The 22,223-nt window shown below is 42.2% G+C and overlaps 1 protein-coding gene across 6 annotated transcripts in view; it reads right to left on the minus strand.

Moving 5' to 3' along the window:
* smg7 (SMG7 nonsense mediated mRNA decay factor) overlaps positions 1–21,710 on the minus strand; it is a 113,759-nt gene extending 92,049 nt beyond the window's left edge. For all 6 annotated transcript variants that reach the window (XM_060930967.1, XM_060930976.1, XM_060930952.1 and 3 more), the window contains exon 1: positions 21,606–21,710. In XM_060930967.1, coding sequence (XP_060786950.1) covers positions 21,606–21,631 — 26 coding nt within the window. In that variant the 5' untranslated portion in view covers positions 21,632–21,710. The remainder of the gene's footprint in view (positions 1–21,605) is intronic.
* Between the last annotated feature and the right edge of the window lie 513 nt (positions 21,711–22,223).

Raw genomic sequence — 22,223 nt, forward strand, 5'->3', positions numbered from 1 at the left:
GGAAAATACATTTAATCCTGGGAACTGCGTGCACAGGAGTTTATTTTGTATTTACTCCCCCTGGCCGGCTACTTATTTGTTATGGCTGGCTATAGTATGAGCCTTAGTCAGGGATGAGAGTGCATGTTGAGAAAAAAAAAAAAATCTGAAAAGTAGCGGGGGGGGGGGGGGGGGGGGCAACGTCTCGGTGAGGGACCAGGGGGCGAAGCTGATGGATTTTGGCGATTTAAACACCCAAAACCCATTCATTTTAGCAATGAAATATATGTATTTTTCTCGAAGTTGATCTCCCAATTCAACATGCCATCAACTGAAACTTTTGTATCATAAGTGTTGTTTCTTAAATATCATATCCCACCTTGTTTGACTTTTTCAGCATGTTCAGTGCAACCTTTTAGGTTTTGGAACAATAGACCCATAAATCAGGGATGAGAATGAAAAATATTTTAAAAGTCTGAAAAAACCGGGGCTGGGCCCATGGGGCTAATGATTTTTGGCTATTTTTTTTTTTACCCCAAAACCATTAATTTTATCAGCAAAAATTTGCAATTTATTTGGAAATAAATTCCCCTTCTTGGTGGACTCCGAGGTGAAAATTATTAATATGGTACAAGAGACTTGTTTTTAATCAATTCACATTTGATGATTTCAAAAAAATCAATACACCTTTTAATATAAACGAGCTCGACAGTATTACATTTCTGCATTTTAGCTATTCATGTCTTTGAATACTCTAATCCTTTAAAATGAAGTGCAAACCAGAAAAAAGTTCTCTCATAATTCTCTTAAGCTTTCTTCTGATGTTATCATGGTAGCAGGTCGTCTTGCATATTAAGCAGGCAACATTCAACATCACTTATCACTTCCCTTTCAACTGTTGTGTGGACTGAAGGCCAATTTATGCTGACAACCCAGTCCTCGCAGACGGTGTCGCAGATAGTGTCTGCGTAGCCCCCCCACCTTCGCAGATGCTCTGCGCGCACCTCCCAAAAATTGTGACCCCCGCAGAAGCCTCGCAGACAGCGTCGCAGACAAGAGGGCTCTGATTGGTCCACTCTACATCTGCTGTACACGCACTTCCGCTTCACTACTTTCCCGGTTTGTTTTGTTTTCACGACCAGCATTTTTAAAAACACGAGCGAAGATGGAGCAGCACGAAGAGCGGTTGATTGAGGAAGTACGTACATCTATACGACTCCAGTTCTAGTCATTATTAAAAAAAAAAAAGTTCTAGTCATTATAAGTAACCGGAGGATAAACACTCCACTAACCACACCCACCAACTACTCCTAGCGACTTCGCGCCCCCTTGCGTTGTGCCAGTGAATAACATCGTGCACGCCTATTCCCCCACTCAACAATAAATTACAACTGTCTGCGAAAAGCTATCTGCGAAAGCCTTGTCGCAAGAGCATGCAGAGGCCTTGACTAGGTTTTATCTGGACAGGATGTTGTGTAATGTAATACAGATACCATACGGTCAATCTGAAGATCGAGATGGTGATTTTGAATTAAAGAACAGGCATGTACAATGGACATTACATATTGGACATTTTTTTTTTTTTTAAATCAAAAACTACAAGTTCATCTCGGCCTAAAAAATGTGGGCAGACGCTCCCGCACGGCACAGGCCAGCAATTCCCCCCCATGAAATGAGCAATAAGTAGGAGAGTTATACACGGTATCATACCTAAAATTTTATCAGAAATATAGACATGATACTATGATTCTCCCCAACATGCTACATTAGATAAGCTAACCCCATTTATAAAAGATACACACATATAACGTGTAATTGATATATATTTTTGGGGCGCACGCTCGCTCTCTGCCATGCCGATCCTGTAGGCTGCACTGACTAAAACTCCGGTCCTCGAGAAAAGGGATAAAAGCCCGCCCACACTGAAAGCTGATTGGCTTATTTTGCTGAGTAACCCAATCAAGATGCTCTTTGTCTGGCATGCGCTACATGAACAGGCACACAGTCTCCCTCGCGCACCCCCCAGCGCGCACATTCTAAGATGCGTGATGCAGACCTTAATGTTGCGCTCGCACGCTCTTGCTCACTTCTATCAATATGCAGGAGACTCCCAGAACTTCCGGGAGACTTGGGATGTCTGCGTTATAAGGTGACCACAGATCGTTAATCATACACACCCCCCCCCCCCAAAAAAAAAAAATAATCTCAACTGATTTACATCGATCTCAAAAACGATCATTTTGGTCTGAAAAAGTCGGAAATCCGCCAATCGGCAGAAAATTCTCATCCCTGCTTAGTGGAAAGCTCTGGGAACGCGTAAATGTCAAGTTCGATTTTAGATTTACGAACCCGAAAAAAAATGTCGAAAAACCGGCGTTAAAAAAAAATTTTCAACCGCACAAACAGCACTCACCTGGCCGGTGGACCAGAAACAGAACATTTTTTAATAATGGCCCAAGGAACAACATGCGACCTTTGACCTGGATGTTCATGTGGTTACAATGTCAATTGCCTGTTGACATTTATTGTTAAACTACAAAACTATAAATTAATACAAACAAATGATTAACAAAACGTGATCTACGAAAATACTTAGAAAGTGGAACAAAAAGATTTTCTGACACAGGTTCAACATCAGTTCATTTCTTTACAAACATTAAAATTACTTCCTCATTGACGTACTGCAAGCACCAACATCCATATTTATATAAAATATTTTGCCCAAAAGTCTATGGAAAACAAATTTTAAATAAAAACTATGTTTTGTTAATACCACAGATTATTTATTTAAAAAAAAAAAAATCTGGATGTCAATAACGGTGGACAAAGGTGTCAATAACTGTGGAACGGGGTCATGTGATCCGATACGCTAAGTAATCAGGAATCAAATTTTCTTCTTCCCCCCAGTGGAACTTTGAGTAACTATTCATGCACAATTTATGTATTGAAAGTCTTTTCTACTTTTGCAAATCGCCAAAAGATCGTTAAAGCATATACACAGAGCCATGGTCTCACTTTTGTTTATAAATGCCTCGAGACCTCAAGAATGGCACAGGAATAGTTTTAAGCATTAACAACAAATCTAATATAGTAATTTTTACAGGTCGCGATCTGAGTGAATGACCTTGAGGTCAGTAACGCCACAGCAGGAAGTCTATCGGTCTCATAGCCAGTTCCGCTATATTAAAACACAGAGCTGACTGCAACTCCGATCCTCCATTTTGAGCTAATTTATCACCATGCCACGTAGATGTGTTTTTGGCTGGTTCAGCAACATGACAGAAGGTGGATTTATGTTGCATTTATGGCCCAAGAATGTTCAAACTGCAAAGATTTGGACGCGTTTTGCGAGAAGTTCACAGGCACATTGGGCACCTACGAAGTGGTCTCTCCTCTGCTCTGCACATTTTACTGAAGACTCGTACGAGACCTCTGATCTGTTGAGGAGCGTTGGCTATAAGCCCGTATTGAAAGAGGGTGCAGTACCAACAATTAAAGGAAAAGAAAAGGAAAGCAAGTTCAGTTGCACCAGTTCTCCTGGAGTGTGAGCTGAGAGTTGTTGCTAAAACCTGGGATGGAACGTGACATATCGCTCAGACAGTGACCTCCCCGCGGTTGTTGTTAAAACCGGTGACGTCCTGTCCTGGGTTTTAGTAATTGCCTGAGCCAAGCAGTAATGGCGGAGTACTCAGTATGGAGAAAATGGGGAATGAGTGGAGCAGCCGTCTGATTTCTCCACTGGATATGCTTACCTCAGCAGCAATTCCGCCCTTACGTGGAAGAAGCGAATGAACGGAGAACTGAACAAACAACTGAAAGTCAGATTGTTTCAAAACAAAATCGGCCACAAGGTCGCCCTTCAAGAAGCGAGAACACAGGCGGGTAAGATGCGACTCTCATTTGGATACAAAACAACAAAAACACCACCACTCGTTTACCTGCATTTAGATTAATACATGTAACTTGTATTGTGTGTTGAAGTTACCGGTATAAGATTATTTAATTTGCTTCAGAATGTGATTGTCTCAGTTCATCTGATTATTTAATTCACCTTTTACGTTTTATCAGTGAAAATGCATGCATGTACATGTGTGTTGCATAAGTTATAACACCCATCTTGTTTTAATGAGAGTCAACCCACAATCAATGAAGTCAAATCAGTCTTAGTTGAGCAAGTCGGTAACAGGATTTCTTACTTTCACCATAAATTTTTATTTATATGACTTTGGTCTATAGCTGTAAAAGGCCTCGTCCTTAAAACCGGTTACCGCTGTGACGTCACGCGCTCAGGGCTGGCTGGCTCAGCGGGGCAGCTCGAATGCCAACTTTGCGGTCGATTTTAACTCTCAAAAATATATTTTTAAATTCCCATTTATGCAGCATACAAGAGTCAAGGATAGAGATATTATCCACTCAAATTTATTTAAAAATAAAGGTTCTGCGTATCTTCTTTAAGGTGTCGATAATTGTAGCTGCTGCTCTAGTAAAATTAATCAATTTAATAATAATAATTTCTCACTCCCATTTCTTTCTCCTTTAGGACCACAAAGACACCAATTCTAAGCTACATTATTATATTACAACATTCAAAATCCCAGATGACCTCCAAGTCAGTCGTTTTCTATTCATCGCTTACATTTTGAGAGCGAAAATACCCAGGGGCTATAGCCCAGAGTGATGGGGCCCAACAACGCCATAGCGTTAGCCACAGGGATTCAACGCGCCACGCCGCCCGAAACAGAGCCCTTCAGTTGCTTGCTGACAGCACTTTCACTTTGGCATTTTTTAACCAACCCCTGTATTACCGACATTTCCCGATGTGCTCGGGGACAGTAGGGGCTCCGAATGCGCCTCCCTCATGGTGGTTTCAGCCCTTAAAATCTTCTTCAGTGTTTGAAGAAGCTCACCCAAAAACTTCACCAGCTTAGACTGCACCATTGTTGGGTTCACGCAGAGATAACTCCATCACCACACCAGCCCGATTAAAGCCTAGGTCACAACTGGACGTACGATTTTTTGGCCGTGCAATTTTTGGCGTTTCCCAAATCGCTGCGGTTTTTTTCGTTCATGGAGAAAGATGCACGTTGGCCGTAAGTTTGTCTTGCAACCTGAAAAAAAAACGTAAGCGCCTGTAGAGTTTGTTTGACATGACAAAGAACCTCTGCGGCCAGTCAGCCAGTCTACGGCTCGAAAATCAGCACGTCACACGCGCGCCCTCCGTGCGTTTCTTGCGTTTTTTGCACGTAGACCGGCCGTAGGAGCACATACGGCCGGTTGTGACCTAGGCTTAAAGGAACAGTCCACCGTACTTCCATAATGAAATATGCTCTTATCTGAATTGAGACGAGCTGCTCCGTACCTCTCCGAGCTTTGCGCGACCTCCCAGTCAGTCAGACGCAGTCAGACGCGCTGTCACTCCTGTTAGCAATGTAGCTAGGCTCAGCATGGCCAGTGGTATTTTTTGGGGCTGTAGTTAGATGCGACCAAACTCTTCGGCGTTTTTCCTGTTTACATAGGTTTATATGACCAGTGATATGAAACAAGTTCAGTTACTAAAAATTGAAACGTAGCGATTTTCTATGCTATGGAAAGTGCGCACTATAATGACAGGCGTACTAACACCTTCTGCGCGCTTCGGCAGCGCATTGATACGGAGCTCAGATATCAATGCGCTGCCGAAGCGCGCAGAAGGTGTTAGTACGCCTGTCATTATAGTGCGCACTTTCCATAGCATAGAAAATCGCTACGTTTCAATTTGTGTAACTGAACTTGTTTCATATCACTGCTCATATAAACCTATGTAAACAGGAAAAACGCCGAAGAGTTTGGTCGCATCTAACTACAGCCCCAAAAAATACCATTGGCCATACTGAGCCTAGCTACATTGCTAACAGGAGTGACAGCACGTCTGACTGCGTCTGACTGACTGGGAGGTCGCGTAAAGCTCGGACAGGTACGGAGCAGCTCGTCTCAATTCAGATAAGAGCATATTTCATTATGGAAGTACGGTGGACTGTTCCTTTAAGATGCATTGCGATTGGTCAAAAGCTTGGCGCCCACTTGGTCATTGTGTGTAGTCGATCTTTTATTGGTCACAAGCACACGCTCATTGTTTACACTCTGGCTTCCCACCGCCTCTTCACTGGGGTTGGATTTCGGCAAACGGAGGGATCTGCAGAGGGATTTCTTGCAAAGATGACTTATGATAATGATGACAAATGCATTCGTCTCTGTGACGACTGCTAGTAACTTTCTCTTCACCACTGATGGCTTATATTCATCAATCACAAGCGCCAGCAGGAACACTCTATTCCAGTGATACTATTTTTTTCACAAGAGCCACATTGGCAGAGCAAAATCAAGGGAAGAGCCACTTTTACGACAATATACCAAGTCCTCTTTTGCAAATGTGCATTTCTACATATAAACTGGACATTCTTTTTTTTGTAGAAACACAGCCAATACATTTTCAATTAAGACCATATTTACCTTAATACTGGGATGAGTGGAAGCTGGCATGCATGTCCTTGACTTTCTTGTATTTGTAGTTGCAATCACAGTGAGGCATTCAAGATGAGCATGGGTCAGTCGGTTTCTCCGTTTCCTCGATAGTGTTCATGGTTGAAAATGTGGACTCACAGGTGTATATGCTCATGAAGAAAGACATCACTTTCTGTGCAAGTGGTTTCAAACTGGGAAAGTCTGCTTCAGAGACCAAACTCCAGAAGTGGCCAACACCTGCTCCGAGTTCAACTTGGAGAAGGGTATTTGTTTGCAGCTCTATTATTTCACTCTCCAGAGCGGCACGATTACCAGGGCAGAGCTGTGTGATGGTTGGAGTGAGAGATGGAAGGGGTTTTCAATAAAATTGAAAATCTCCTTATGTTCAGTCACATCACTGAATCTGGACTCAAACCTCACCCTTCAGTTCTTCCAAAACTTCAACAAACCCTCTGTAGCTGAAGTGCTGCTGCAGAGATGGGTCACTTGTGGTTGTTGCTCTGAGTTTTGGGAAGTGGATGAGTTCTCCGTCAGGTATCCACAGAGCAGTTGTTTTGTTTTGGAATGCTCTGACTGCCCTCAACATGTCACTTGGAAGTAGGGTATTAGGCAGAAAAAGAAAATTACCAGTCAAAAATAATACTTTATATAATCCTGATGAGCGCCGCAGGCGCGAAGTCCCTCTAGGGGGGTCTGGGGGCATGCTCCCCCAGAAAATTTTTGAAATTTAGACTTCATTTCCTGCATTCTAGGACATTTTCAGGGTGAAATGGCGTGTAATTTTTGATCAGAAATATTGCATATTTTTACTTTGTATTTTTTTTCAGTTTCACTCCTGAATGTATCAGATGTATGTATGGTGTTTGATTTGGTAACAAAAGTGAAAAGAAAATAAACAACAATGAATTGTATATAATCTTTTGATCTAGTTACAGTATTGAATAAAAAAAAAACCCAACAGTATTCTATTTTACGTGGCACAAATTAAATCGCAGAATGTCTGTCACTGACTGTCATCCATAATATTTTGACCAAACTACTCAAAAATTAAAATTAACTTTGAAAGAACGGGAACTGAGTTTCTTTGGTTTACACAAAGATTACAGATGTCTAGGGGCCTGCAAGAATCGGTCTGCTGCTGCATCAAAGTCAAATTCCTGACGATCTAACTTTTCGTAGCTTTGTCTGATAAGCTGCTCCAGCCTAACTATACTTAATTTTGTTCTCAACTTGGTTTTGATCCTGTTCTGAACAGAAAAGACTCGCTCAGCCTCTGCATTGCCAACAAGCACACATATTGCCATTGACATGAGGTGAAACATGCTTGGATAGAGCCGCTGATTTGGCATGTTTGGACCTTCAAATATCTTCATCATGAGCTGAGTTGGTCTTGCAAAATGACCCTCTTCCTGCCATTCATCACCACCATCTGTTGAGAACCTGTTCTGGTATACTAGTCGCTTGAAGACAAGAAATTCTCCTCTTGCCTGTCTGAGGGTCGCTATCCCAATCGATCGGACGGCGACCCCCCCACACACACACATGGGGGGGGGGCTCCGCGGCTGGAGGCTCGCAGGCGCCCGCTAGGCGCCTCCGTCCTCCTAAACCCAGATGCGCCTCGCGCCTCTCAAGGCTCTCTCCCCCGACCTCCCGACACGCGCCTCCTGCGTCACGCCGTGCGAACGCCTCGGCCCACCCCCCGCGGACGCACGCGGCTGCCGGTGGATCCTTCCACTCTGGCTGCCCACGCGTGCCCCGGACCGGGACAAGACGGGGTTGCGGCCACGGGCGCGAGAGGCTCAGGCTGAGGCCGGGGGTCGGAACGACGAGAGGCGAGGGGCCGCCTGAAGGGGAGAGGGCCCCCTCTCCCTTTTTCGAAAACCCCATCCGAACGCGACCTCAGATCAGACGAGACGACCCGCTGAATTTAAGCATATTACTAAGCGGAGGAAAAGAAACTAACCAGGATTCCCTCAGTAGCGGCGAGCGAAGAGGGAAGCAATGAAATATTCTGATTTTTCATTTCAAGTTTTCAGTATTTTTCGTATTAAACTGTGTTTCTTACGATTTGTAAATGATGGCGGAACATAACTGGATTTATCGGATGACGTGGGAGTATTCATGTGCGAAAATTTCCGGCATTATCGTCCGTTTCAGTATCCGTCTGTGTGTATACTTGCCCGTTGAAATCGGCAATCGCCCGTCAAATTTACGGGTGGACGGGTCTCTGCCTAATACCTTACTTGGAAGCTTGTCTCTCCCTTGGAGCTGCAAGTTGAGAGCGTTCAGGTGACATCAGTAAGGAGGGCCAGCTGTATGATCCAGTGTGGGTCTTTCAACTCTGGCTGGTGTTTCCCCTTGCTGTCCAAGAAAGTGTTGAGTTCCGGAAGGAGGCTCAGGAACCGCTCCAGCACCTTTCCACGGGACAACCATCTCACTTCACTGTGTAACACTAAATCGCTGTACTCTGTGTCATACTCTTGAATTACCTAACTGTCTGAGGTTTAGTGCTCTTGAAACCACATGCACAACCCTTTGCATCACATTTTTGAATTCATTGTTTCTGAGCTTTGATACCAGTGCCTCCTGATGGATGATGCAGTGGAAGCTGATGAAATTGGGAATTTCATCCCTTTTTTTTCATGAGGCCAACAAGACCCTTCTCTTCGCCTCGCATGCTTGGGGCACCATCAGTACACACATGCCCCTTTTCCACCAAAGCAGTTCCAGAGCTGGTTCGGGGCCAGTGCTTAGTTTGGAACCAGGTTTTCTGTTTCCACTGACAAAGAACTGGCTCTGGGGCCAGAAAAACCGGTTCCAGGCTAGCACCAACTCTCTGCTGGGCCAGAGGAAAGAACCGCTTACATCCGGGGGGGGGGGGGGGGGGGGGGGGTTGTTAAGACCCACAACAACAATAGCAAGACCGCGAAAGGTCACCATTTGTAAATAAGTGACGAGATATCATGGATGCAGTAAAGCAGCAGTCATCCATTATTGTTGTTGCTGCTGCTTCTTCTTCTCCGTGTTGTTGTTGCTTTGATGTTCGCGCCAAGGTCGCAGCGACGTAACTGACGTATACACTGATGTAATGGCGTGGCTTCCCTTAGCACCCCGAGCTATGGAAAAGCAAAATGGTTCTCAGCTGGCTCGCAAGTACCGCTTTTCCACCAAAGCAGTTCCAGAGCTGGTTCGGGGCCAGTGCTTAGTTTGGAACCAGGTTTTCTGTTTCCACTGACAAAGAACTGGCTCTGGGGCCAGAAAAACCGGTTCCAGGCTAGCACCAACTCTCTGCTGGGCCAGAGGAAAGAACCGCTTACATCCGGGGGGGGGGGGGGGGGGGGGGTTGTTAAGACCCACAACAACAATAGCAAGACCGCGAAAGGTCACCATTTGTAAATAAGTGACGAGATATCATGGATGCAGTAAAGCAGCAGTCATCCATTATTGTTGTTGCTGCTGCTTCTTCTTCTCCGTGTTGTTGTTGCTTTGATGTTCGCGCCAAGGTCGCAGCGACGTAACTGACGTATACACTGATGTAATGGCGTGGCTTCCCTTAGCACCCCGAGCTATGGAAAAGCAAAATGGTTCTCAGCTGGCTCGCAAGTACCGCTTTTCCACCAAAGCAGTTCCAGGGCTGGTTCGGGGCCAATGCTTAGTTTGGAACCGGGTTTTCTGTTTCCACTGACAAAGAACTGGCTCTGGGGCCAGAAAAACCGGTTCCAGGCTAGCACCAACCCTCTGCTGGGCCAGAGGAAAGAACCGCTTAAGACCAACAACAACAACACCGCGAAAGATCGCCATTTTTAAACGACAAGAAGCAGCAGCTGTACAAACGTGAAGTCATCCGTCTGAAATAGACATGGCATACGTTTAGAAAATCAGCAATTTAACCACCATAACCCTTTGAAAAACTCTCTAAATATCAGCTAAAACTATCAAAGTTCTTAAATAATATTTAGGATGGCTATTGTTTTGCGGATTTTAGCATACATTTCTGTGGCTTGTGGCAATAATATAGAATTGTACATGATCAAAGTTGATTTTAGCTTGGGTTTTACATTATAAGAAAGAAAGACTGACATATTAAGGCGAAGGGAACAATTCTTGTGACAAATTGGTTCAACTTATTCACATCTGTAAAATACAGGCCTAGGTGATATCTCTGAGAGTGGTTTTGATGTATTACATGTTGCTTTATTCTTGCATGGTGAGGTTGACATTTACATGGAATTGCCCCATTATTATTGTTGCTGCTTCTTCCGTGTTGTTTTTGCTTTGATATTCGTGCCAAGGTTTATGCAAACGTAGCGACGTAACTGACATATACAGCGACGTAACTGATGTGGCTTCCTTTAGCACCCCGAGCTATGGAAAAGCAAACTGGTTCTCAGCTGGCTCGCAAGTTGAACGAGTTGTGAACCAGCACCGGCCCCGAACCAGCCCTGGAACTGATTTGGTGGAAAAGGGGGTAACACTTGCAAGTTTGGACCAGCTGAGATGATTTTCCTCAAAAAATACCAAAAGTGCATTCAGAATATTCTCACCTCTTGTTTGGCCATGGAGTGGTAGTAAGCACAACATTTCCTCTCGAAAAGAGTTTTCTTTTGGGAACCTCACCCAAATGCACAGCTGAGCAACATCGGTGACGTCTGTGCTTTCGTCCACTGCGATGCTGAAACAAGGTGCGGCGCGCAGATCAGCCAACAACTGGTCATGCACGTCCTTTCTGATGTATTCCATCCGCCTCATTATCGTTGAATCAGACAACTGTAATCCTTTTATTTGTTTAAGGATCGCGTCCTTGTTGTCAAAGTCTGTGAACAGTATTTCTGCTGAAGCCAAAAAGCAGTCTTTTACTATTTCTGAGTCTGAGAACGGTTTTTCGGCCCGCGCCAAAATCCAAGCTATTTCAAAAGATGCCTCTGTTAAACGCTCTGCAGTGGAGGTTGTCCAGTGGATAAGATTTTGCTGCTCACAAAGTGAAGCAGTGAGCTGTGCTATTTTCCTCTTTCTTATTTCACTGCCAGTCGGATAACTTTCATTGAAATTTGGGTGCGCAGTTTTGAAATGGCGCTCCAAGTTGCTTCGTTTGAAACAGGCGTGGGTTTGTTTGCGTATTAAGCACAGAGGGTTCATGCCATGAAGAATAAATAAGAATTCGTCTGTCCACTTTCCTTGAAATTTCCTGTGCTCATCTTGTATGCTTCGGACCTTTTGTTTTTTTTTTACTGGGTACACCCGACGTTTGCTTGCTCGTCCCCTCTCCAGCGTCTTCATGCGGATTTACGTTTGGTTTATGCCCTTTTTTAATTAAAAACCGATCCATTATGCCTGCGTCTCACGCTGGCTAGCGGAGCTAGCGTGCACTGCGGCCAGGTTTAACAGTGCCCCCTTTAGGAAACACCATTAAGCCTTAATTAATACTTAATAAAAATACTTAATACTACAAAAACGCAAACAACTGCATTAAGTATAATGCAGATGTTTGCATTTTTGTAGTGCAGTGTTCACTGTATGTTTATGTAGCACATTTGAAAAAAAAAATTTATTGGCTATGTTACCATATTGTTATAAGCTACTGTGCGAGACACCTATTAAAGCTTGACAGGCTGCATGTGGCTCACGAGCCGCGTAATGAGTAGCTCTGCTCCATTCTAATCCCCCCCATATCAGCTTGTCATTTTTCCTAAAAACCAGACAGTAGATTTTCATCTATTACGACAGAAATGATAACATATGATGACAAACATGTTAATATTAACCTGTTGCTTACGTTACTACTGTTTGAGCAAAATTAAATGCACACCTGACCAATGAAATTCAAGAATCACTGTATATGATGATTCTCTGACGATAGACCTGTGATTGCCAAAAAAATAAAAAAATTTCTAGCAGGTTGCATTCAGATTGCTTCATTCAGCCATGTGACCTCCGTTCGCAAAGTGACCGTTGAAGGAGGACTGGGGCAGAGAACGCAAGGTTCAACAATTTGAAATAAACAATAATTACAGAGTACACAAGAACCATCTCCCCCTCGGTTTCATGATCTGCAGGGATGTGATTTGGGGCGGGTGAAATTATCTGAAAATTTTAGCCGGGGGTCTGGGGGCCACAGGCCCCCAGCTGGTCCAGGGCAGCGGTCTGGTGGGGGGACAAGGGGGGAAGCCCCCCGAAGCTCCTGGGTTCTGGGGTTTTCTGACTTAAAAATTGTACTAAAATGGCAAGCAAACACACAAGAAAAAACTTGTCATGATTAACAAATTCAAGCCAATTTAATGATCAACATGCAACTCTGACACACACACTCTCGCTCACTCTCACACACACACTCTCGCTCGCTCACACACACACACTCTCGCTCGCTCACACACACACACTCTCGCTCGCTCACACACACACACACACACTCTCGCTCGCTCACACACACACACACACACTCTCGCTCGCTCACACACACACACACACTCTCGCTCGCTCACACACACACACACTCTCGCTCGCTCGCTCACACACACACTCTCGCTCGCTCACACACACACACACACACACACTCTCGCTCGCTCACACACACACACACACTCTCGCTCGCTCACACACACACACACACTCTCGCTCGCTCACACACACACACACACACACACTCTCGCTCGCTCACACACACACACACACACACACACACACTCTCGCTCGCTCACACACACACACACACTCTCGCTCGCACACACACACACACACTCTTGCTCTGTAACAACCAATGAACGCGCTTGTTAGATAGCTGTACGTAAGCTCGCTTCAAACAGAGTTGAAAGATGGCAGCCTCCGTGATCGAGCTTAAAGATGCAAATCCGAGGCTGCCATCTTTCAAAGTCGGAACGAATAGGATACGAATGTGGATGAGGGAAAAATCGGAAAAAAATTTTTTCTTCAAGTTTTGAGGTGAAAAAAGCGGAATACCGCGAATTCGCGGAAAAAAAAAAATCACATCCCTGGATCCGAACAGGAAAAGAAAAATCATAGAGTAGCACCTGTCCAAAAGGAACTTACCCCAGGGCCTGTCTAAATAGGACTTTTGGTTGCAGAGGCAATAAAACTGACCAGCAATACAGTCTCAAGCTCTATCAAGACTGCTATATTGTGAAGCGTGAGCATATGACCACAACATCACAAACTAATCCAATCCGAATACGGCTTAAGAATACCAAGCTCAACACAAAATAATTATTTTTTACAACAGGCGTTTGTCTTTTCGAAAGCAAAATCAGGCCTTAAGTTCTACGTTGTAAACTTAATGTCAAAGAAGTGTAAGATGTTTAAAAGTAAGACAAGTTAATAAATTTCAACATTTTTAAAAATCGCAAAATCACTGTGGTATAACAATTAAAAAAAAAAATTTACAAAGGTGAGTTTCAGTTACAACAGTTATTGGTTAAAGGGGAACTGAAGCCATTTTCAAGCTTGCTTTATTTCTTAATTAACATGTTATTCAATTACGTTTTTATTAACCTTATATTGTGACTCGTATTGGCTTATCAGCCTTTTATCCATGCTGAATATAGTTCGTTTGGTCCACGGCAGGCATCGCTTTTCTGTGCGATCTTCACAAGACTTGTGCGAAACTTCAAACGTGATGTGTCAGCGCCGCCATTTTGAAAACTGTTGACAGAACGGCCAGATCGCCATATCGTTCCAATTTAAATTAATTTCGAGATTTGCCAGCTTCATCAGTGATTTGAGATTATTCCATACAACTTCGAACCAACGTGGAGAAGAGTTGGAAAGACGACAGAATAAGGACGAGTCCGTCGCACTGGTATTTACGTCATTACTGTCGCACAATTAAAACGTGCCAGATCAGGCGGCTGGTGGGTTTTTAAAATAATAAATGTGCACATGTATTTGTGATAAACACATACTGAGCGCATTTCCAACATAATCCTCACCAAGGTTTCGGACAGTGCTACAAAATGGCGTCCCCACTATATAGTGAGTAGGGAGTGATTTCGGACACAGGGAAAACTTTCGACTTGATTATATCAGCGTTCAAAAGAGGGCGCACGCGTCTTTTGACAACATTGGCAGATGTTAGTCACTTTGATTTCCGCTGTACGTTTTACTTCCGTCCTACAAAGTCTTGCACAGGTCTCAGCAAATCTGGTTTACGGCCACTGCTTTGACATATGGACTGATCTATTACAGAGCATATTTCAAACACTCATAACTTGCTATAGCAGTGACAGAATAGCCGTCAGAAACGCATTCCTACATTTTATAAAATGAGATAAATAGAATTTTGATGGGAAAAAAAAAAAATCACCTTCTGTTCCCCTTTAATCAACCAGAAGACCCCCCTCACATTTTGATCTTGTCGTCTCATGACACAGCTCACTACCAGAGATGGATTTGTTTTTTTAGCACGATCAGTAATTTGAGTTAAACCTAGACGTGATCATCGCAGGTAAGCTTGGTGGAAAGATCATGGACATGTTTTTACTCATCAAATTCACCGATATTTCATGATCTCCTTGTCAAAACCTACTTTGTTTCTTACTCTTTCATTTGACAGTCGCCATTTTGTTTTGAGAAGTCAGGTGATGTGTCGATAATAGTGATCACTTTCACTGGTGTCCACCATTATCGACACCCTGTGGAATTAAGTGGCATTTACAACTGTTATGGATCAATCTTTGTGTAACATTGTTGAAGTAGATGAAGCACTTTAAAAAAAAAAAAAATTAAGTGCTGCAATTTAGAATTTTTCTCTGATGCATCACAGAATGGAATGTTCTACAGTAGTATTTGGAATCAGACTGAAATAAATAGAATTAGAACAGAATTAAATTCCTAGCATATATTAAAAAAAATTACATGCTTGAAATGTTGAGATTTTTCGATTCTATTCAGAATTTTTTTTTTTGCAGTTTGTTGCAAATATCTACCACATATTACAATATTAGCAGACATTTTATATTTTGGTTTGTGGAACGGCGACCTTCGATGTAGATTTTCACGTCGTTACAATGTCAATTGCCTGTTGACATTTATTGGTAAACTTCAAAACTAGAAATTAACACAACGAATGATTAACAAAACGTGATCGACGAAAATACTTAGAAAGTGGAACAAAAAGATTTTCTGACAGGTTCAACATCAGTTCATTTCTTTACAAACACTAAAATTACTTCCTCATTTACGTACTGTAAGCACCAACCAATATAGTTTGTTTTTTTGTACTAAATACAAGTCTGTGTAAAACAAATTTTAAATAAAAACTATACATTTTGTTAACTTAATACCACATACTGATTATTTATAAAAAAAATAATCTGGATATTGATAACTGTGGACACAAGGGGTCAAGAGATGCGATACACTAATCAGGAATCAACTCTTTTCCAGTGGAAGTGGCTATAATTTTAGGAGGAAATTGAAATTTAAAATTCGCAGTGCTAGGACAACGTTAAAAATGTACAGTATTTCTATTTGTGGAGTAAAGCTATGGAACAGTTTGAATGTGGAGCTCATGAAGTGTACAACTACATGGGTGCAAGTATAAAATTTTCAAAAACCTGAAAAGTCTGACAAGGTCAGACGTGCATGGCTGTGGAGTTACAAAGGGGGGTGAGCCCCCCCAGGGCTCGAAAAAAAATTTTAATTACAAGTTAAAATGGTTGCCTCTCATGCAATCATTTACAATATTAATAGTTATATGATTTGCATATTCACATCAAATGTTTAATACATTTCATCAATTCATCTGAAACAATGTTTCAAGTACAAAGGCTTGATATTTCAAAACATCTAGCAACTACTAATTTAAACGGTGAAACCATTTTTAATATACTTTTGCTGAGATACCTTTTTTACAATATATACACGGGAATAGCTGTGTTGGTTTGGTCGAATAACGTGCTACGTGCGCGAAACATGATATCACACATGTAGAACACCGTGAAACAACGGGCTAGTCAGGACCGCTCGTCGGTGAGCGGCGTATAAATTGAATGAGGTTTGTGGCAAAGACGAGATGAAAAGATGTGTCTCGTGCAGAGACTGTACCGCAATAACCCGGTAATACGCTGAGAGCGAGACCCCTATTACCTCCCCCGAAAATCTCAACGGATATATTATATAAAATTTGTGTGTGTGTGTGTGTGTGTATATATTTTTTATGGGTGTGTGTACGTATGGATGTGTGTGTATATATGTGTGTGCATAACATAGGTATCTGTATATATGATTTGGTCGATATTATACCATGTTGGTATGTCTTGGTATGTTTTCTTTTTTGTTGTTGCTTTTGTATATATAGTTTATTATGGCGGAAAGTGACGTCTGATTAGTGGTGGTATAGAGGGTTAAGCTAGACGCACACTACGCCGATCCACGCGGTACCGAACCGACCCATTTCAGAGCCGACTCCCGACAGGGCACGCACATATCCCCCAACTGTTGACGAGTGCAGTCGCGATTGAAGCGACACCAAACGAGATTATGCGAACTAAGCATCATAAACATTCCGCTAAATATCACGTGACAACTTAATAGCTTTGTGATTGGCTATTGGCTATAGTTACTGTTAAATCCAACACTTGAAGATGCTACAGGCTGAATTACAAATGACACAACATGGAATATGTAGCGCACTATCTAGGCTGCATGAGCTATTATTTCCAACCTTAAATAGTGCACTTATATAGGGGAGTTAAAGCGATTTGGAATTCAGCCACACAACTTGAGCAGAGTGGCTTTCCAGCCCACTGTGTCTATGGAGAAAGCTTCAGTCTATGGAATTACAGTATATACCTGCATTAGGTGCTACCAACACGTATTTCTCGCGCTAGAAATTGTGTTTAATGATGTCGTGTTATATGCAAAAGATATGATTGGCTATTGCTAGCGACTCTCGCCGATCAGTCTGGCTCCCGATTAGTTTTTCGAATCGGCACCATCGAAAACTAGTCTTTACGCCTGACTCGCGACTTCAGTTGGCTCGGTACGCTGAAAATCGGCGTAGTGTGCAGCTAGCTTTAGGATTTGATAAGTTATTTACTTCTTCCTAATCCTTTCCGAACATTATTATTATGTTATCGCCTTGTGGCTACACTATTCTGTTTGTTTATGACAATGTGGTTTTTTTTGAAAGATATCTTCTTTACTGTTCGGAATAAATCAAATCAATCAAGTTTGAGTAACTATTCATGTACAATTTACATATCATAAGTCTTTTCTACTTTTACAATCGCCAAAAGATCGTTAAGGTGTCGATAATTGTAGCCGTCACTCAAGTACAGTGTACATAGAAGTGATTTGTTCCTTATATGAGTGATTCCACGCTTATGAGTAATATGGCGATATGCAGACATGGGTATATACAACGTGTTAATTAAATTTTACTCACAGTAGTGATGAATGATTTATTGCTAGTTATTAATTGTAACTTTGAGAGATAATTAAGATAAAATTAATGCTCAATCCATATTAAATCAAAAGTTATTAAATAATCATTTTGAAAAAATCATCAGATTCGCAAGAGCTGTTGGGGACATTCTCAGATGCATTATTTCACATGGCTCTCATGCCTACTATCATTGAGTTTTGCATTTATAAATTCAATAAGGGGACGTACCTTTGAATTTTATATATTGTTATATATATTTAAGTGTATATATATATATCGATTTAGAAACATTTGAAAATACGTTGAACAGACGTTTCCGTCCCGTCAAAAATACACACGAAATGGGTAGATAATTAATTTTACCATACAACGTTTGGATAATGGATATTTTTGAAAAATGGTAGAAAACACTATTAGTTTTCTTATATAATGAACAGAGAACGTCTGCGTTTTTTTTTATCAATTGTAATCGCTTTCAATGCGAGTGTTCGTAAATCCGTCAAACATTACGTTCTGTTCAATTACCGATAAAAAAAAAATTGCCCGGCTATTTAAGATATTGCTGTTTAGAGAGTATATATTTTTGTGTGGTCTTTTATTTGACGTCATCAAATCATGTGTACACAAGCAAGATGGCCGAAGCTAACAAGAGGTATGTTTCCCGTCAACGATATGTTTACTATCGCGCTCCGTTACATTAACTAAGTCTGGACGTAACGTGTCTATCAATTCAAAGTATAGTCAACTCCTCGGCACCTGCTTAGTTTCAGTCTATTTCTAATCACTTATTTTAAGTAACATGTAGGTTAAGTACGATAAGATATACCTCAAAAATAGTTAATCTCGGTTTTCACGATTTGACATGTAAACAGACATGATGTTGGACATGTTCAATCTGAACAGACGTATAATTTGACAGCGACAATCGCACGTTAATGCGGGTATCTCTGTAGAAAAGTGTAGAAACAGAGGAAACTGATATGTTAATATAAGCTCATGATTCTATACAAATGACTTTGGTCAGTTTTCCTACATTATATAACTGAATCCTAGATATATACATATAAACTCATATTTCGACTAATTGTGAACCTCTTAAACCTATATTTTGATAAAATTTGAACATCCAAGAAGCCCATATTTGCCATCTTTTACCCATTAAAAACCCTAATATTTTGGATATGGGCGGCACGGTGGTGTAGTGGTTAGCGCTGTCGCCTCACAGCAAGAAGGTCCTGGGTTCGAGCCCCGGGGCCGGCGAGGGCCTTTCTGTGTGGAGTTTGCATGTTCTCCCCGTGTCCGCGTGGGTTTCCTCCGGGTGCTCCGGTTTCCCCCACAGTCCAAAGACATGCAGGTTAGGTTAACTGGTGACTCTAAATTGACCGTAGGTGTGAATGTGAGTGTGAATGGTTGTCTGTGTCTATGTGTCAGCCCTGTGATGACCTGGCGACTTGTCCAGGGTGTACCCCGCCTTTCGCCTGTAGTCAGCTGGGATAGGCTCCAGCTTGCCTGCGACCCTGTAGAAGGATAAAGCGGCTAGAGATAATGAGATGAGATGATATTTTGGATATGTAATGCCGCTTTTCCACTACAAACGCGGCTGAGCCGTGCCGTGCTGAGTTGGGCTAAGTGGGGCTATTGAAGTTGCATTTCGACTACAACCACGCTGAACCGTGCTGGCTGGAAGTGGGTGGACACATTGGGTGGAGTTAGCGGAAGTGGGTGGACGTCACGTGATGTCGTTAAGCAACGCAAACAGTGACATCAGTGAGCTTTTAAGCGGTAGTCTCACGACCCGAATAGTAAACAATAAACATGGAGGACATGGAGTCGTTAGTGTTGCTGGTCTTGGTGCTGTGGCTTGTTGTCACCGACAACGCGGACAGATACTGGCAAGAGCGTATAGATGAGGCGAGGCGCATAAGGCTTCAGAAATTCTCGTAATTCTTCTTCTTCCGGGTTTACGGTGTTTACAGATCCCAGCGTGCTCGCGGGGCGTGTGTGGGCATGTGAGGACACTCCTCCTCACCAATCAGTGCACAGGGGAGTGTCTGCTCACGCCCCCAGCCTCACTCGGCTCGCTTCAGCCCCACTCCAAAACCGTGCGAGTTTTAGGGGCTAAGCAGGGCTGAAGCAAGCCGAGTCGTGCTGTTCTTTGGTAGTCGAAACGCGAGCCGTGTCGGGCTGAAGTGAGCTGAAGCGAGCTGAAAAAGGGTAGTGGAAAAGGGCCATAAGTCTAGGAGGCCTAGTTTAGAAACTGTGAAAGATGTTCTGTTTAACTGTAATCAAAACAAGGAAGGAATTATAATTTGATAAGCCTACGAGTTCCAAAATGATGTCTGTTACATTACTTCTGTTACGATTGTCCATCTCGCGTCTGTTACAAATTAATTACAATCTAGCTCTATACCATGTTAATCTTATTGAAAGAATGTGTATGTTTATTCTACTACACATGTTTATTAATTATATTTGCTAAAACATCACCTTCCTATGTTTCAAAAAGCCAACCAGTCTTTTTACATTTTTGTATCAGACAACGTCATTCTATTGGTGTCAAACATTATTAAAAAAAGCTGATGTAGATTGCTACATTAAAAAAACCCTCACTGTTATATTCTATCATTACTTTATCTATACATAATAAAATACAGCTATAAAGTAATTCTACATTGTTAAAATTGAGAATCTATATGTCCACAACACTTCTGTTACGTTCTGACTTTGGCATATAAATATGTTTTTATTACATCTCAGAAAATTAAAGTTATCTTTTAACATATCATTCATTAAAGATTACATGTTTTGTGACCTGATGGTAAAAAAAGAAATGGTTTTAGGTGAATTTTTAAAAATAAGTTCATGTCCCCATTTCAGTACCCATAAGCGTGGAATCACTCATATATATATATTTTTTTTTTCAATCACTTCACTGGTGTTGCACTTGAAGTCAAGGTGATCATACTTCACTGGGACTCAGAAAATGATTTTACATTCTGTCTTACTGTGTGTGTGTGTGTGTGTAACAGCTATTCAACCAAACTCCGTATCAACAGCAATACAAACCAAAGTTCTCCCACATGCCGCGCAAAAATAAATGCACCCAGATGTTTATGCACAATCCTGACCCAAAAAAAAAAAAAACTACACAGATCTGGCTGCATGAAGCAGGCAAATGAAGGAACAACAAAACCAGTGACTAAACTAACCAGGCAATGAAGCTAAACAGCTATCGAGGAGCTCGACCGCAGGAATGTGCAAATGACTCCACAAACAGGAGTAATGTCAAACCTCAGGCGCCAAACAACAATAATAAACTATATTATTACTGCCAATATTCATATTATTACTCTTAATCGTAACACAATGGCTCGTGACAACGCGAACACCTTTTTTACATGCTGCGTCGTTTTGTTTGCTAACGTTAGCTTTTTTTTTAAAAAAAAAAAAAGGCAGCTAAATTACCGACCCATTCTGGATAAGCACAAAGCTGGACTAAACAAACAACCTACACAATATTACCAAGAACAACTCGAAATACATATACATGTATAAACACATAAATAATCCCTTTTAGAAGGAATTTGCTCACTAGCATTGCTAGCTTAGCCTAGCTTAGCTTAGCTAGCCAGTATCGATATTCCTCCGTAACTCTTAAACCTACCGACCCGAAACACAAACGTCAATCCCTGTGGAGTCGTTTATTTTTTTTTAAACGTTTTCTTACCTCAAATATTGGCCACAGAGGTTCATCCTGCCGGACTATTAAGCAACCGCAGGTCCAGAAGCTAATTCTACACCCGGCGCCATATTGTCCATCACTTATAGCTACCGCTTGCTAACAGGCAGAAATGCATTATTATTTTCACACCCATAATTCGACAACATCCCGTCTACTCCTGCTACTATTGGCTGCCTGGGCTATCAATATAAACCATCAGCCAATCAAACATCAAGAGGCGGGACTTATCAGTAAGGAGTTGAAGTTAAATAGCAGGGATGGTCCTCTAGAGGGCGCCTGTGAGCTGTGGTCGTTTCTCAAGCTGCCTGTCTTCACTGCATAAAACTGTTGTTTTTATGGGCTATATTCATCTCGTCTCATTATCTGTAGCCGTTTTTTGTATATTATTCTTTATAATGAATAAAATGTATCCAATATTTATTTTATAAATTAATTTTGTCTGAATTGTGGGCAGCACGGTGGTGTAGTGGTTAGCGCTGTCGCCTCACAGCAAGAAGGTCCTGGGTTCGAGCCCCGGGGCCGGCGAGGGCCTTTCTGTGTGGAGTTTGCATGTTCTCCCCGTGTCCGCGTGGGTTTCCTCCGGGTGCTCCGGTTTCCCCCACA

The sequence above is a fragment of the Neoarius graeffei genome, chromosome 1, assembly GCF_027579695.1.
Source record: "Neoarius graeffei isolate fNeoGra1 chromosome 1, fNeoGra1.pri, whole genome shotgun sequence".
Classification (NCBI taxonomy): Eukaryota; Metazoa; Chordata; class Actinopteri; order Siluriformes; family Ariidae; genus Neoarius; species Neoarius graeffei.